General features: G+C 37.4%; 1 protein-coding gene across 1 annotated transcript in view; it reads left to right on the top strand.

The window, feature by feature from the left end:
* Positions 1-15111, top strand: part of LOC150081103 (laminin subunit alpha-2-like) — a 707948-nt gene that overhangs the window by 137439 nt on the left and 555398 nt on the right. The window contains exons 14-15 of the mRNA XM_090380924.1: positions 1722-1823; positions 7155-7369. Coding sequence (XP_090237050.1) covers positions 1722-1823; positions 7155-7369 — 317 coding nt within the window. The remainder of the gene's footprint in view (positions 1-1721; positions 1824-7154; positions 7370-15111) is intronic.

Raw genomic sequence — 15111 nt, 5'->3', positions numbered from 1 at the left:
TTTAATATCTCATAGTATGAACCAGAGCTGTAATGCTCAATACATTCTACATTGATATCAATATTTGTAAAATAATAAGAGAAGTTTACCTCGATATAATACGTAGAACACTTTCGTATGATACTCTCCGGAAATTAAAACGAAAAAATCGAAAATCCTGCATTACAGTAAAAAATGATTAAAAATCAATTGAACACAATTAAAAATTAAAACCAATCTAACACAATTAAAAATTAAATTAATTAATAGAAATTTAATGAAAAACATGTCTGGAGCATGTTTTTCATTAAATTTCATTAAATGGGGAAAATAGGGCAGTCACAATGAACAAGTCATAAATTACTTGAACACAAAAATCAAATGAACACAATTAAAACCAATCTAATGCAATTTAAAATTAATTAAAAGAAATTTAACGAAAAACATGTCTGGAGCTGGGAAAAATAGGGCAGTCACAATAAACAAGTCATAAATAAAATTTTTAAAATGGTATCATATATGATAAAGTTCTGTTTTGGCAAAAGACTATTTTTCATTAAATTTCTTTTAATTTATTTATTTAATTTTTAATTGCATTAGATTGATTTTTAATTGTGTTCAATTGATTTTTAATTATTTTTTACTGTAATGTAAGATTTTTGATTTTTTTTGTTTTAATTGCTGGAGAGATATGGAAGTGTTCTACATATTATATTGAGGTAAACTTCTCTTATTATTTTACAAATATTTAATATCTATAACCATAATACTTCTCCATTATGTGAATAAATAAGTATGCATTTACTTGCGTGTGTGTGTGTGTGTGTGTGTGTGTGTGTGTGTGTGTTCATGTTCAAATGTGTGTTTAAAAGTATGTATTATACAGAGCGAGTGGGCAATCAATGTGTTTTCATGAGCATATTAAACAATGCTAAAATAGCAACATGATCTATTGGATAGATTTTTCATGATGAAAAACGTTGTGACCTTAAAAATTTTAGCACAGTTTATGGATTTTGCACTGCTTAGAGAACTTAGTGTTAGTTTGTACAATTACTCTTATGCCTCATTCATTTTCTGCTGCCATAAGTATGTTATAAACTTAATCTGTATTATTTTTTTTAATTTCATTTTCATAGCTCAAAGTTCATTCACCTCATATATAAAAAATTAAATTCAGACAGAACTTTATCATATATGACAATAGCATTTTAAAAATTTTTATTTATGACTTGTTCATTATGACTGCCCTATTTTCCTCAGCTCCAGACATGTTTTGGCAAAAAATTTATTTTGCAGCTCTGATTTCTTTTATTTCCTAGATTCAGTCTACTGCAGTTCCTTTGTCTTTACTAATTGAAAATCTCAAGACTTGCAGAATTGATAATGTTAAAGAGAATACAATTCTGGAGGGAATTTTAATATATGAGGGTTCTATAATTGCATAGCTTCATAAGGAGACTACTCTGAAGAGATAATTTTTATACATACCAATAAAGGTATATAAAATTAGCTTCATTACTTTGATTGCATTATCCTTTGTTTTCATATCCAAAAGGAAATTGTCTATACATGATATTGATATAATCCACATGTTCTAAGGGCTTCACAGTACATGAGTTTAATCTTTATATTGTTACCATTAAGCTTTGCGAGTTGCTCTCATCTATATTATGTGTGTTAATAAACTTACCCTTGCAAGGCTGATTATTTTATGTAGCTTATTTTCAATAATATTTCAGCTGTATTCTTATGGAGCAGACTTGAAATTTACAGTGAGCTATGTTGTAGCAAGAGGAGATACTTCAGGGACATATACTAAAGGACCAGATGTTATACTAGAGGTAATGTGTAATCTTGGTATAAAAAATAATTTTTAAAATATTTTGGGGAATTTTTCTAACTTTACAGAAAAGACTGTATAAACCTAACAGCTTTTAGGTAATATCTATTTAAAAATATTGGATTGAAATAAAGCATTGTACACAAAACATTAATAGCTGTCCATAGAAAGAGAGCATTGTAAGATCTTGCAGGACTTCAGGAAAGGCTATAGTATTTATCAGACTTCAGAATATTGCTATATCCTGGACAGAAATTTCTGAATGCTAGTGTATGAAAGAAGCTTTGCCCAGAGTTTTAAAATGGTTTCAGGAGTTTGATAACAATGGTGCCTTTAACAAGTGTCCAAAAAAATTGATAAACTTCTTCAGAATTTGCTGTTCTAAGTTGATGCAGTAGTGCCAAAAGCCATATTGAATTCTATAGTGAGGAACTATATTCCCCTTATTCCACTTGCTTTCTGCTGTCCTTTAACACTGCAATTTATTTCTTATGTGCAATTAGGTGGGCTGAAAGAAATATCGAGATGCTATCTTTCTGCTACGCTTTTTTCGTATTAAGCAAAGTTGAGTGTCTTTTCAACTCTTCTTTGATAGTCATTTATTCTGTCTTTGCTGACACATCTGCCTCATTTGTTTAATTGCATACTTCTCCGTCACACAGTAACAGCTCATTTTGACCATTTCACACCTTTTCCCCTCACACTTGGGGTTACTTCAACTGATATAAATGTACATAGAACTGTCAGCTCATTTCTTTGGTCTTCCATACAGCCCAACATTTGCTACACTCTGCTAATTTCACAGTCTCTGGTGATCCTGTAGTAAGTTGTCAAAAAACCTGATTTTATTCTTTGTTCTTAAGTTTACTTTGTTTAAATTTCAAACTGGGCATTTTGCCTTCTTTCATACTTTCACTTTTTTTTTTCCTTTGACAGAATTTATCAGTTTATTTTAGCATTTTACTTTTATTTATTTATTTGTGAATTATATTCTTTTTATTCCCTCCTTTTTGGTCTCCGTCAGATTGTCCATGATGTATACTTTTCATATGTATGCATCTTAACAGAAACAGAGACCTTGTTTATTCCATTTTGATTTCAAGATTGTTTGAGATTTGATTTTGTTCCACTTTCCATTTTGAGAAACCTTGCCCTGCTCAATCAGCTTCAACTTCTCGAATATCTGCTACAAATTCCTTAAATGCCTCCAGGTAATTCTCCAGTGGGGCAAAGACAACTTAGTTGATTTCAATCCTTCTAAAACTCAGTCTTGTCTTGTATCTCCCAAAAAGGATTCTTCTGCTCCTATGCTTATCTTTGGTGACACTCTGATTTCTAGGCAAGATGATATATCTCTTCTGGGGATTACCCTGACTTCTAATTGCTCTTAGCACAAGCACATTACAAATATTGCTTCCTCTGCATCTAAAAAACTTGGTTTTCTCTTTCACTGTTGGCGTTACTTTCCTTCCAAACAGCTGTTCGTTCTGTACAAATCGCAAATCCGCCCTACCATGGAATATCGTTCCCGCATCTGTGGTGGTGCCAACAAAACCTCTCTCAGGCATCTAGATTCCATTCAGAAGAGGGCAGTTAGGTTAATTAATAACTCATCTCTAACAGTCTCTCCACTCGCTGTCTCATAGACTTTCTCTTTCTGCTGCATGCCTTTTCTACAGATACTGCCATGGGCACTGTTCTTCTGAATTGGCTTCTATAATTCCCGCTCTCTTTTTCAAAACAGTCCAAAAACGTGCAGCCAACATCCATTTACTATTCAACTTCAAACTCATAGAACCAACTTTTCATCTTCCTCGTTTATTCATTCAACTGCCGTTTTCTGGAACAACCTTCCTTCGTACGTATTTCCTGAAAATTATAGTCTATAGAAGTTCAAGTCTAATGTCAACAAATATCTTTTTTCGTCTTCTCAACCTCCAATCCAAGCATGGTACTAAATACTATAGGTTGTAATAACTCATGTTTGGGGTTTTCATAAAAAAAAAAAAAATTACTGTGGCTCCTACAGTTTTGGCTGCTGACTCTCTGAAGATGTAGTTAAAGTCCTAGGACCTATAGCATTAGGTACCATTTTTATGTTATTTTTAAGTTACTCTTAATTTCAGGTAATCTGCTTTTACCTTGCAGGCATTCTCAATGTATTCCATTGTAATTACACTTTACAGGTCAGCAATTCTACTCAATACACTGATCAAATACATTTGTCTATACATAATACAGTGGCAGACAAAAAAACTGCATCACTTGTGAATTTTGCAAATAATGTGTTTTGCGCTGTATTGTGAGTTGCAGAAATGTTCCAAATGCATTTGTTAGATAGGATATCTATCTCTGTGAATGAAATCCAATAAAGAGACTCCACTTGATATACATAATTGCCATAAATATTTTCCCAAGGGGGTAAAATGCGTAATTAATAGAAATATGAGAAATCGTGTAAATGGCAATCATGACAACCAAACATACATTTTATTGCATTTATGTTTACAAACTGAAATGACAAGTTAACGTAATAGTATTATGTACTGTAAATCAGCAAAATAAGTCCTCAGTGTTTTGTTGTTCCTCCTCGAGCTGCAATTACAGCCTTGCAACAATCTAACATACAGTTAATCAACTTCTGGATATATGGTTGCCCAATTTTGTGGTACCACACCCTTATAATGCTCTCCTGTAGCTGAATCTTATTTACTTGTTGGCTTCTTCTGAGCAATTTTAGACAACATTATGTATCAGAAATTTTCAGTAGGGTTCAAATCTGGACTTGTTGCCAGGCCAGATCAACACTGTAATTCCAGCATCTCTGAGGTATGACTGCACCTTAAGGGAGAAAAACAAGGGAAACATTGGTGTAAGTATGTTTTAAGCCTTTTGAGACAAGAAGATAAACTCATCGTTAAACCTAAATAGCATAAAACTTGGCAATTTTTCTGTGTGGCAAGGTGCAGAGTCATGTCGAAAAATGCAATTTTAGAAGTCTGTGTGGTATCCTACTAATGGGTTTCAGGCACTCCTCCAAGATAGCAGTGTAAGTTTCTGCATTCACCGTTCTGTTAATAAACTTAATTCACCCCACTCCTTTGCTTGTTATGCATCCTCAGACCATTTGACCAGTGGGGAACTTTACAGTCGGTATTATGCAGTCAGGATGGTATGCCTCCGATTTTTGTCTTCTGACATATTGCTTCCCATCCAAGCCATGCAGGTTGAATTTCGATTCAACCTACATGGCTTCCATTTTGTCAGAAAAGATGACGGTGTCCCATTGCTCTTTTGTCCATGAAACATGCATTTTAGCTCAAGAAAGTCATTTGTTGGGTCAACAAAAGCTTCATTCCGAAAGCTGTCTTTGGTTAGTTTTTGCACTTGTTTCTGACAACATTCCGAAAGCTGTCTTTGGTTAGTTTTTGCACTTGTTTCAACACCAGAGGCAATCTCAAAGTCCAGTTTTAGATTAGGAGCACTAGCATAGCGATTACAAAGGTATAGCCATTTCAAAAATTGATCTTGAGAAGGCACAATCACTCTTTTATGGCCTGATCCAAGTCTTCTATTTACATCACTGGTTTCATGCTTTAATTCAGCACCTGGGATATTGTTGACTAGTGGCAGCCTATTTTACCAGTGATAGCATGCATAGAAAGCCCTTCCTGGAACAGAGCAACAGCTACGCTTTTTTTTTTTTTTTCTTGGTGTCAACTGTACATGTGGAGCCATGCTTACACCTTCGCGAAACAGGATATTAATGAGAGCGTGTATGCCCTTCCAATACCGTAATTATAGAAACGGCTGATGCAATACCTTAAAATTACTGTCTGATGCAACAGAAGCGTTATCTGATGTAATACCTTTGCTTTGCGACAAACAAAATGACTGTAATCAAACAATATCTTATACGTTTAAATACAAATGTTACTTTTTTTAAGGTGATGCAGTTTTTTGTCTGCCACTGTATATATATTATATAATTAATGATAACTAGAGGGCTTTGCCCATGCTAGCTTTGCTCGTCAATCCCTGCACATGCTTTTATAATTAAAATGTAGAGGTATGACAGAGTAAGTCAAATCTTTTCTACGTAAAAGACACTTGTCGAAACGAACAGAACAATATCTAATCAGGAAATGACCTATGTAATTTTTACCTGCATATTTGTAGTGACGTAATTGCCCTGCCCACTTGTACTACATGACCCACATCCCTCTTCTGCCATTGGCTATCCCCACCACGTGGCATTCTCAAGGTAGAATAAATATCACTATGTAATTTACCTACTTTTACATAGGTCACTTAGGAAAAGGCCTTTTGCTTCGGGTTCCATAATACATGAGGAATATTGTTGCATCAGAAAGAGCTAGACTAAAATATTTTAGTCTTGCACATATTTACACATTAAATATTTACAAACTATGTAAATATTTACGAGGTTACTTTAATTGTTATAAATTCACAGGGAACTGTCGGCAAACTTCTTTGGTCTCCATTACAACCTTGTTGTGTTTGCTTCCATCAGCCCACTTCACAGTCACAAAAGCCTTGCTAGTGTGTGAGTGACCCATCCACAAATTCCAGTCAACCTTTGGAAAATTAATCTCCCATTATATGACACTCTAATTTATTGGCCCACTCTTATTTCTCTGCACAATTACTCATTAGATTCATTAGGCCTATAACACACACCTACTTTCATTTTTCCTTTCCCAGTGCTTATGTCACACCAAACAGACTCAACATTGCATTGTCCACCAATATCAATTGGATGCACTTCCTTAGATTTTGTGTTTCTTAACTAACAGCATAACCCCTCCTTCCTTCCTGCCTGTCTATCCTTTCTGTACACATTGTACTCCCCAAATTCCAATTCTGCACTGCTTATGTCTGTGTGACACCACGTCTCTGATATCCCAACAATATCTGCCTTTGATGTCTTAACTAGCACTTCAAGCTTATCAAATTTATTAACTATACTCAAATTTATTAACTTTTGGCTGCCAGCCCTCGATGACGTAGTTCAAATTTTAGGACCTACAGCATCTGGTGACTGTATAATACCATTTATATATTTTCATTTATTTTCATAAATTATTATGTAATCTGCTTTTATTTTTCAGGCAAGTTTTCGCACTGCTTATGTCTTCTCATTTTTTCCATTATAGCTACACCTGACAGGTCAGCACCCCTACCGATACACTTATCTAATTTGTCTATATATAAATAATATATTAGATAAATATTTAATATTTTATATTAAATAAACATTAAAATATTTGTAAAATTCACATGATATTATGATATGCTTTATTATTCTTAGGGTAATGGCATTCGTTTAGGAATTAACTGGGGAGTACGACCAGAAGAGGAATCAGTTGATATTAATATGCCGCTTCGTGAACAGAACTGGTTTATATTGACATCTTCTGGAGAAAGAAGTGGTGCTGTCAGTAGAGAGATATTTACTCTTGCATTGAATAAGCTGACTCGGCTAATGATTCGAGCAAAATTTCATACAGATCAGATTGAAGGAGCGTAAGTATAACATTTCCTTTTAGCTGGATTATATCCTGTTAAATCAAGAACTGATTATATTGCAACATTGAGAATAAAGTATGAATTAGGATTAAATTCGAAGTTGTCTAGAATTTTTACAAGCATGATAGGATAGAGTACATAATAATAATAATTATTATTATTGTTGTTAGCAGTCAAATGGTGCAAGGAAGCCTGAGACTTATGCTGCACCAGTCAAAAAAAATTCCCAAGTTAACCTGAGAGAGAGAGAGGAAAGGAATCGCCAAGAAAGGGAAGAATGATGATATCCAACTCAGGACCCTGGGTGTGCCAAACCCATACTCGAGAGCCTTTGTCAATCAATTGTGGGTGACCATCCAGGTGTGAACAAACGTAAGCAGGGGTTGAGGTGTGGCACCCACACCACATAGAGGAATGCTGCCCCTCTGTGTTACGAGACAATACTAGGTGATAGATGACTCTCATCAACCGGTGCAATAGCACCACTTTGATTATTGGAGGCTTGAGTGGTGGAACCCATGTTTAGTCTCCAGAGCAAAGTTCCAGTCAACCTTTCTCCACCTCTTCCATCATGCAGTATGACTGACTTTTGAGGCTATGATGAACATCATGGCGAGATCCAAACTTCCTTACATTTTGAGGGTACAGCTCTAAAATGATGTTCGCAGGCCAGTCGCTAGTTAGTACACTGGACCGAACCTATTGGTAACTCTTTAGTAGGCTTCTGGATCAGCTAGTGTATAATCTTGCTACCTCTACTCTGCCAGATAGTGACTGGAGGGAGTCCGAGTAGTGTGTATGCGGAGGGGGGGGGGCATTGTCGAGGCCACGTTATGTCAAGGATCTGGGTATATTCTTACCATGTGTACGCCATATCTAAAAATTTCGTTACTTCATACAGCATGTTTCCCCCCCCCACTTTTCTTACTATTGAATACACCATGAATTATCAGACTACTAGAGTAAGCTTATCTGTGAAAAGATCTAAACCTCCCAAACACTTCCTAGTTCATTTCACAAATATATGTGGTCTCAATTCTAATCTCAACGACGTCCATTTGCATTCTGCCAAACTCCATGTACTTTTTCTGACCGAATCTCAGTTATCGGTTGATTCAACCACTGCTCATCTCAGTTGCCTAAATTATATGCTGTATGATTTCTTTCGCTTCAAACGTGGTACTTGTGCATATGTCCATTCTGATATTCCCTGTCAGAGACTTGGTAATTTGAAATCTCCTCTTTTTGATGTTCTCTGGCTTAAAATCTCTTTACATCATTCTATAAAATTCATCTGTTGTCTCTACCGTTCTCCCAAGTGAGTTGGGAGAATGGTAGAGACAACAGATGAATTTAAATCACTTGGGGCACTTTGACTTCTTCTTTTTGCAACTTGACTTTTTTCAGCCCAACTTTCCTAACAGTGAGGTAATTTTCGTCGGTGATTTAAATGTTCAACTCCAACTGGCTTCCATTTTCTAGTCACACCAACCCAGTTGGTAGAGATGCTGAGGCTTTCGCAATTAGTAATGACTTTGCAGAGATTGTTTATTTACCTACAAGGATACCAGACTACCCTAACCATACATCCAACACGCTTGATCTTTTTCTCACAAGCAATCCTTCTAAGTACACGGTCGAAGTGAGTGGTCCTTTAGGCACCTCAGATCTCAAATTGGTGATTGTCTCTTCTCCAATGGAGCCTTTATCTCATTGCTATTCCAAACCTTTATCTCATTGCTATTCCAAACCTTGTATTGTTTGGCATTACAAGATTGCAAAATGGCATAACCTGAGAGATTTCTTTTCTTCTTTTTCTTGGTTGGATTACTGTTTCAAAACTTCTGATGTCAACATTTGCTCAGATCGTGTCAGTGAAATTATTCTTGTAGGAATGGAATCTTTTATTCCACACTCCATTTTAAAATCTCATCCTTTACCTAAACCTTGGTTTTCCAATAAATGTGCAAAGGCTATTCAAGAGAAGAACATTGCATATCACAATTGGCTTGTTTCCAATTCTTCAGTTTCGTTTTCTGCCTACACCAAAGCTTACTACAATTGTAAAGCAGTTATTAATCAGTCCAAACTACATTTTAAACAGACTAAGAGTAGAAAACTTGATTCTTGCCCTAATGGTAGCCGAGCATTCTGGTCTCTTGCAAAAGCTATTGGCCACAACATTTGCCCATCTCTGCCCCCACGTCTGTCAAAATCAGATGGTTCTGTTTTCACTTCAGCCAAGGATAGCAGACTACCCTAACCATACATCCAACATGCTTGAACTTTTGTTCACAAACAACCCTTCTAAGTAAACGGTCAAAGTGAATGGTCCTTTAGGCACCTCAACTTGGTGATTGTCTCTTCTCCAATGGAGCCTTTATCTCATTGCTATTCCCAACCTCACATTGTTTGAAATTACAAGATCTGCTAGCATCCCATTGTTCTTCCAACTCATGTATGAATGATCTTGGTAAAATATCTCCCACCATTCCAAAACACTCCATTCAATGCCTCCTATGGTCTTCCGTCAACAGGATGTCAGAAGGATTTTGACGATCTTGATGCAAAGAAAGCTCCAGGTCCTGATGGTATTTCTCCACTTGTTCTCAAAACCTGTGCTCCTGAACTTACTCCTGTTCTTTGCTGCCTTTTTTCACTTTCTTATTCCAAAGGTGTTTTTCCTTCTGCTTGGAAATTTGCTCATATCCAGCCAGTTCCTAAAAAGGGTGACAAATCCCTCCCATCCAATTATGGTCCCATTGCAATTACTTCTCTTTCTAAAGTAATGGATAAATCATTTAACCGCCAACTCTTAAACTACCTAGAAACCTTCCATCTGATCAACGATCGCCAGTATGGATTCCGTCAGTGTCGATCCACTGGTGATATTCTGGCTTATGTTACTCATTTATGGACAAATTCAATGGAAAAGTTTGGTGAAACACAAGCAGTTCCTCTTGACATCTCAAAGGCTTTCAAACATGTTTCTGCATAAAGGTCTTCTAAACAAGTTTCCATCTTATGGTTTGCCAACTGTTTTTTGTAATTGGTTATCCAGTTTTCTTTCTGGTCGCTCACTGAGGGTGATGGTAGATGGCTCTCTGTCTTCTAACTTCTCCACTAATGCTGGTGTTCCCCATGGTTCAGTTCTTTCCCCCACTCTTTTCCTTTTGTATATTAATGACCTTCTTTCATTGACTGGAAATCCTATCCATAGTTTTGTCGATGATAGCACATTGCATTCTACTTTCCATTTTGAGAAACTTTGCCCTGCTCAATCAGCTTCAACTTCTCGAATATACGCTTCCAATTCCTTAAAGGCCAATCTCCAGGTAATTCTCCAGTGGGGCAAAGACAACTTAGTTGATTTCAATCCTTCTAAAACTCAGTCATGTCTTATATCTCACAAAAAGGATTCGTCTACTCCTATGCTTATCTTTGGTGACACTCCGATTTCTAGGCAAAATGATATATCTCTTTTGGGAATTACCCTGACTTCTAATCTCTCTTGGCACAAGCACATTACAAATATTGCTTCCTCTGCATCTAAAAAACTTTTTTTTCTCTTTCATTCTCAGTGTTACTTTTCTTCCAGACAGCTGTTCACTTTGTTCAAATCGCAAATCCGCCCTACCATGGAATATTGTTCCCACATCTCGGGCAGTGCCCCCAAAACCTCTCTCAGGCTTCTAGTTTCCATTCAGAAGAGGGCATATCTTCAAAAAGGCCTATGGGGCTGGGTAATTCCATATTGAAATAATTACTCAAACACCAGCCAAGCGGTTAAAATTTTACTATAAAATAAGATATAAAATAAATATGATACAAATATCGGTTAAACTACAATAAATAAAATAAAATAGGTTAAAACAATTAAAAACAATGCTAAAATCGTTAAAATATACTAAAATACTAAATCTTTCAGAGACCGCTGTCTCCTTCCTCAACAGTATACTATTACTGGCATGACATATCCTTAAGTAATAAAGCGCTTCCATAGCCAGGTGGGAAGGAGCAACAGTGCATAGCACACGCTTCTTGATTAGACTGGGGTTCGAGCCCATCATCACCAAATACAGAGGATGCGGAAAGGTCAGGGAATGACCACCGCATATTCCCAGAGCAATATGGCCTTAGTTGCTAATGCTCCTAAAAACCAAACAAGAAACAAACAAACAAACAAACCTTAAGTAATAGGCCCATGGCATTCCGACTTGTGCACTGGAAATGGAAGTGGCTCGGGAGCGTGCCATACGAAATTGATCATCACATCTGAGGACAACCGCCTCAAACAGGGGGTGTAAATGCATACCCCTGTCCCTGTTGATAGTATTATGACTAGATGCACCGATTCATATGCTCGCGAGCCAATTGGGTTCCCAGAACCCATGGGCACGGTCAGTTATGACCGCGTCTTCAGGGGAGATCTGATGTTGCTTCTCCCAGAAATGCTCTGCCACAGCAGACCTCCCATAGTTCGCAGTCTTTATAGTGGTCTTGTGCTCCCCCACATAGCACTCCTCACAATCCAGGCACTTAATCTCATAGACCACATTACTGGTGGAGTCTTAGGTTACAGGGACTTTAACTTGCGACACCACTGTGTGCAACCTCCCCAGAAGTTGCACACAGTGGGTCTGACACTCCCGCAATGACCGTACAATACGTTCAGAAAGGCCCGGATAGTAAGGGATGTATGCGGTGGCCACAGGGGCGGGCGACTTCCTATGGTTGGACTCAACCCTATTAATATAATTGTCCAAGACCCTCTGGGGGTAACCGCAATTACTGAGGTCTGCCGTGACCCTACATATTTCCATTTCTCTATCTTTGGGGGTACTACAGTGGGTCCACACCCCTATTCAGTAATGCCCTGGCTACACAATTCTTATGTTAATAAGCCTGTGCCCAGCTCGGCACAGGCACAGGTACCAGGCCCCGGGTGCGAAGCGAATTCGAGGTCAAGCGATTTTTTTCTGCGAAAACAGAGTGCTCATCAAAAGCGATTAAAGTTTTTTCTAATTTCCTACGTTTCTATTAGCAGCTTTATTTCTATATCGTTCTACACTTAAAAGCCACAAGTTAGAACAGAGAAAGGAAACTCACCTTTCTTTATTTATCCATATATTTCTATTTCCACTAACGAACTAACACTTTAACCGCTTGGCCTCCTAGCGGCACTGCTCCTGCCTCCCCGTGGCGGGGCCGGAAATCTTGGCAAGCAAGTCCACTTGCCAAGGGCTAAAAGGAGCAAACATGGCAAACACAGACCATCAGCAGGATATTGAGAACGAAAATCCAAAGAGACAAAAGACTGATCGGATGGAGCAACCTTGCCCATCGTTCTTAATTATCCACTCTCTTACTAGTCAGCCCATTAATAAATTGTCTCCGTTTGTCATACAAAAACATCTGGAGGGTATTGCAGGATCTCCCAAGATGGTGAAGAGACTGCAATCAGGAGACTTACTAGTAGAAACCACCAACCACAGACATTCTGAGAAGCTGTTACAACTGACAAGTTTTGCTGGAATTCCAGTTAAAATATCCCCGCACACAACCTTAAATTCATCTAAAGGTGTGATATCCAGTTGGGATTTATTAAACGTTACTGAGGAAGAAATAACCCAAGAGCTGCAGGGACAACACGTAATTGAAGCAAGACGAATAATGATCAAAAAAGATAATGTACTTACACCTACAAGAAACATTATTCTCACCTTCAATACACCCAACTTACCCTCCTCTGTAAAAGCAGGTTATTTACTTTGCCGAATCCGGCCTTACATTCCAAACCCTTTAAGGTGTTACAAATGTCAGAAGTATGGCCACTCACAAACTGTATGCAGAGGAGTTCCTGTCTGCCCTAATTGTGGATCTGCAGATCACATACAAAGTAACTGTACAGCTACAAAAATGACCTGCCCAAATTGCAAAGGTGACCATCTTGCATATTCCAAGACATGCGAAAAGTGGAAAACCGAGAAAAAAAATAGTAAAATACAAGGTTGAGAACAAAGTAAGTTACCCAGAAGCGAGAAAATTAGTTGCTCCAACTATAACCAAAAATATGACCTATGCCAATGCTGTGAAAAAATATCAGACCGTCTCCACTCAAACTGATGTAACAGTTCCCACTAACAAATCAATTTCTGATTGGGCTAGAAATGTTCTTTCTAAGCAACAATCCAAGTTCTCTGACCAAGCCAATAATACTCCTCTGACAATACCAGCGGCATCACCTACTCCGGTCATAGATACCATATCTCATAGTTCAAACGCAAATGTAGTAAAAAATTTTCAGGACACAACCATGGACACAGATGGCACATCCATACAGGATGATCCCCCTCTAGAAATCCACGCAGAAGAAGAAATGGACACAGGTCAACCAGTTTTCTCTAAAAAAGATAAAACTAAATTAGAGCGTCATAAGCCAGTAACCTTCAAAAAACAGTCAGATACAGCTCCTTCAATAAAACACAAATAATGCCTTGTATTTTACAATGGAACTGCAGAGGCTTTTGTTGCAACATAGATGATATCCGTGATCTAATTAGCCGATATTCTCCAGTTGCCCTTTGTCTTCAGGAAACTTACCTAACCTCGCAAATTTCTCCTTCAATAAAAAACTATTGTCTTTATCGAAGTGATCGTAACACAGCAAATGCTGCCCATGGTGGTGTAGCAATCCTGATAAACTCAAAGATCCCAACTAAACATATTCCACTTCAAACTGAAATAGAAGCTGTTGCTGTTCATATAACTCTGAATATTTCAATAACAGTTGTTTCAATATACCTACCACCAAACCATACTTATTGTTTAAAAGATCTTGAAGATCTATTCATACAGATACCTCCACCTCTCTGTATATTAGGGGATTTTAATGGGCACTACCCCTTATGGGGCGATCCTAAACTAGACACACGTGGTCGACTCGTTGAAAGCTTTCTAGAGTCACAAAACCTCACCTTACTCAATACCGGTACGCACACTCACATACAACTCCCAACTGGACACACATCAGCAATAGATCTCTCAATTTGTTCTCCAATACTCTTTCCAACCATAGAGTGGTACGTTTTAAATGATCCAATGGGCAGTGACCACCTTCCAATCATATGCAATGTTTTAATGTCACAGACTCCATCAAACAAGCTCCGCAGGAAATGGAAATTTGTTCGCGCAAACTGGGCAAAATTTCGATCATCAATCTCTCTTGACGAGGAAAAAATCCAGCTCCAAAATATTGATAATGTAACAGACTACATCACATCACATCTCCTAAAAGTGGCCAAGGACACAATACCATTATCAAACCCCCCTGATCGCAAGCATTATAATTATTGGTGGAATGATGAGTGCACAAAAGCAAAGAAAGCAAAAATCAAAGCCTGGAATTTATTTCGGCGATGTCCAACCATAACCAATCTCATTAATTATAAGAAGCTAAGAGCAAAAGCACGATTTGTACAAAAGCAAGCTAAGAAAGAATCCTGGACCCGTTTTGCATCGACCTTTAACAGAAACACTGATCCGAAAACTATATGGAAAAAAATTAGACAGTTATCTGGTAAGTTTCCTACTATACCTTCTCCAATCCTCTCCTGGAAAGGGCAAGATCTATCCAGTTCCTTAGACATTGCTAATGCTTTGGGCAATACTTTTGCTGAAATATCAGCGGCATCAGCATATCCTACATCATTCCAACGAATTAAAAACACTAGAGAAAA

Source organism: Mastigoproctus giganteus, chromosome 9, assembly GCF_048544385.1.
Source record: "Mastigoproctus giganteus isolate SK-2022 chromosome 9, ASM4854438v1, whole genome shotgun sequence".
Taxonomy (NCBI): domain Eukaryota; kingdom Metazoa; phylum Arthropoda; class Arachnida; order Uropygi; family Thelyphonidae; genus Mastigoproctus; species Mastigoproctus giganteus.
This window is presented reverse-complemented; position numbering and strand designations above follow the sequence as displayed.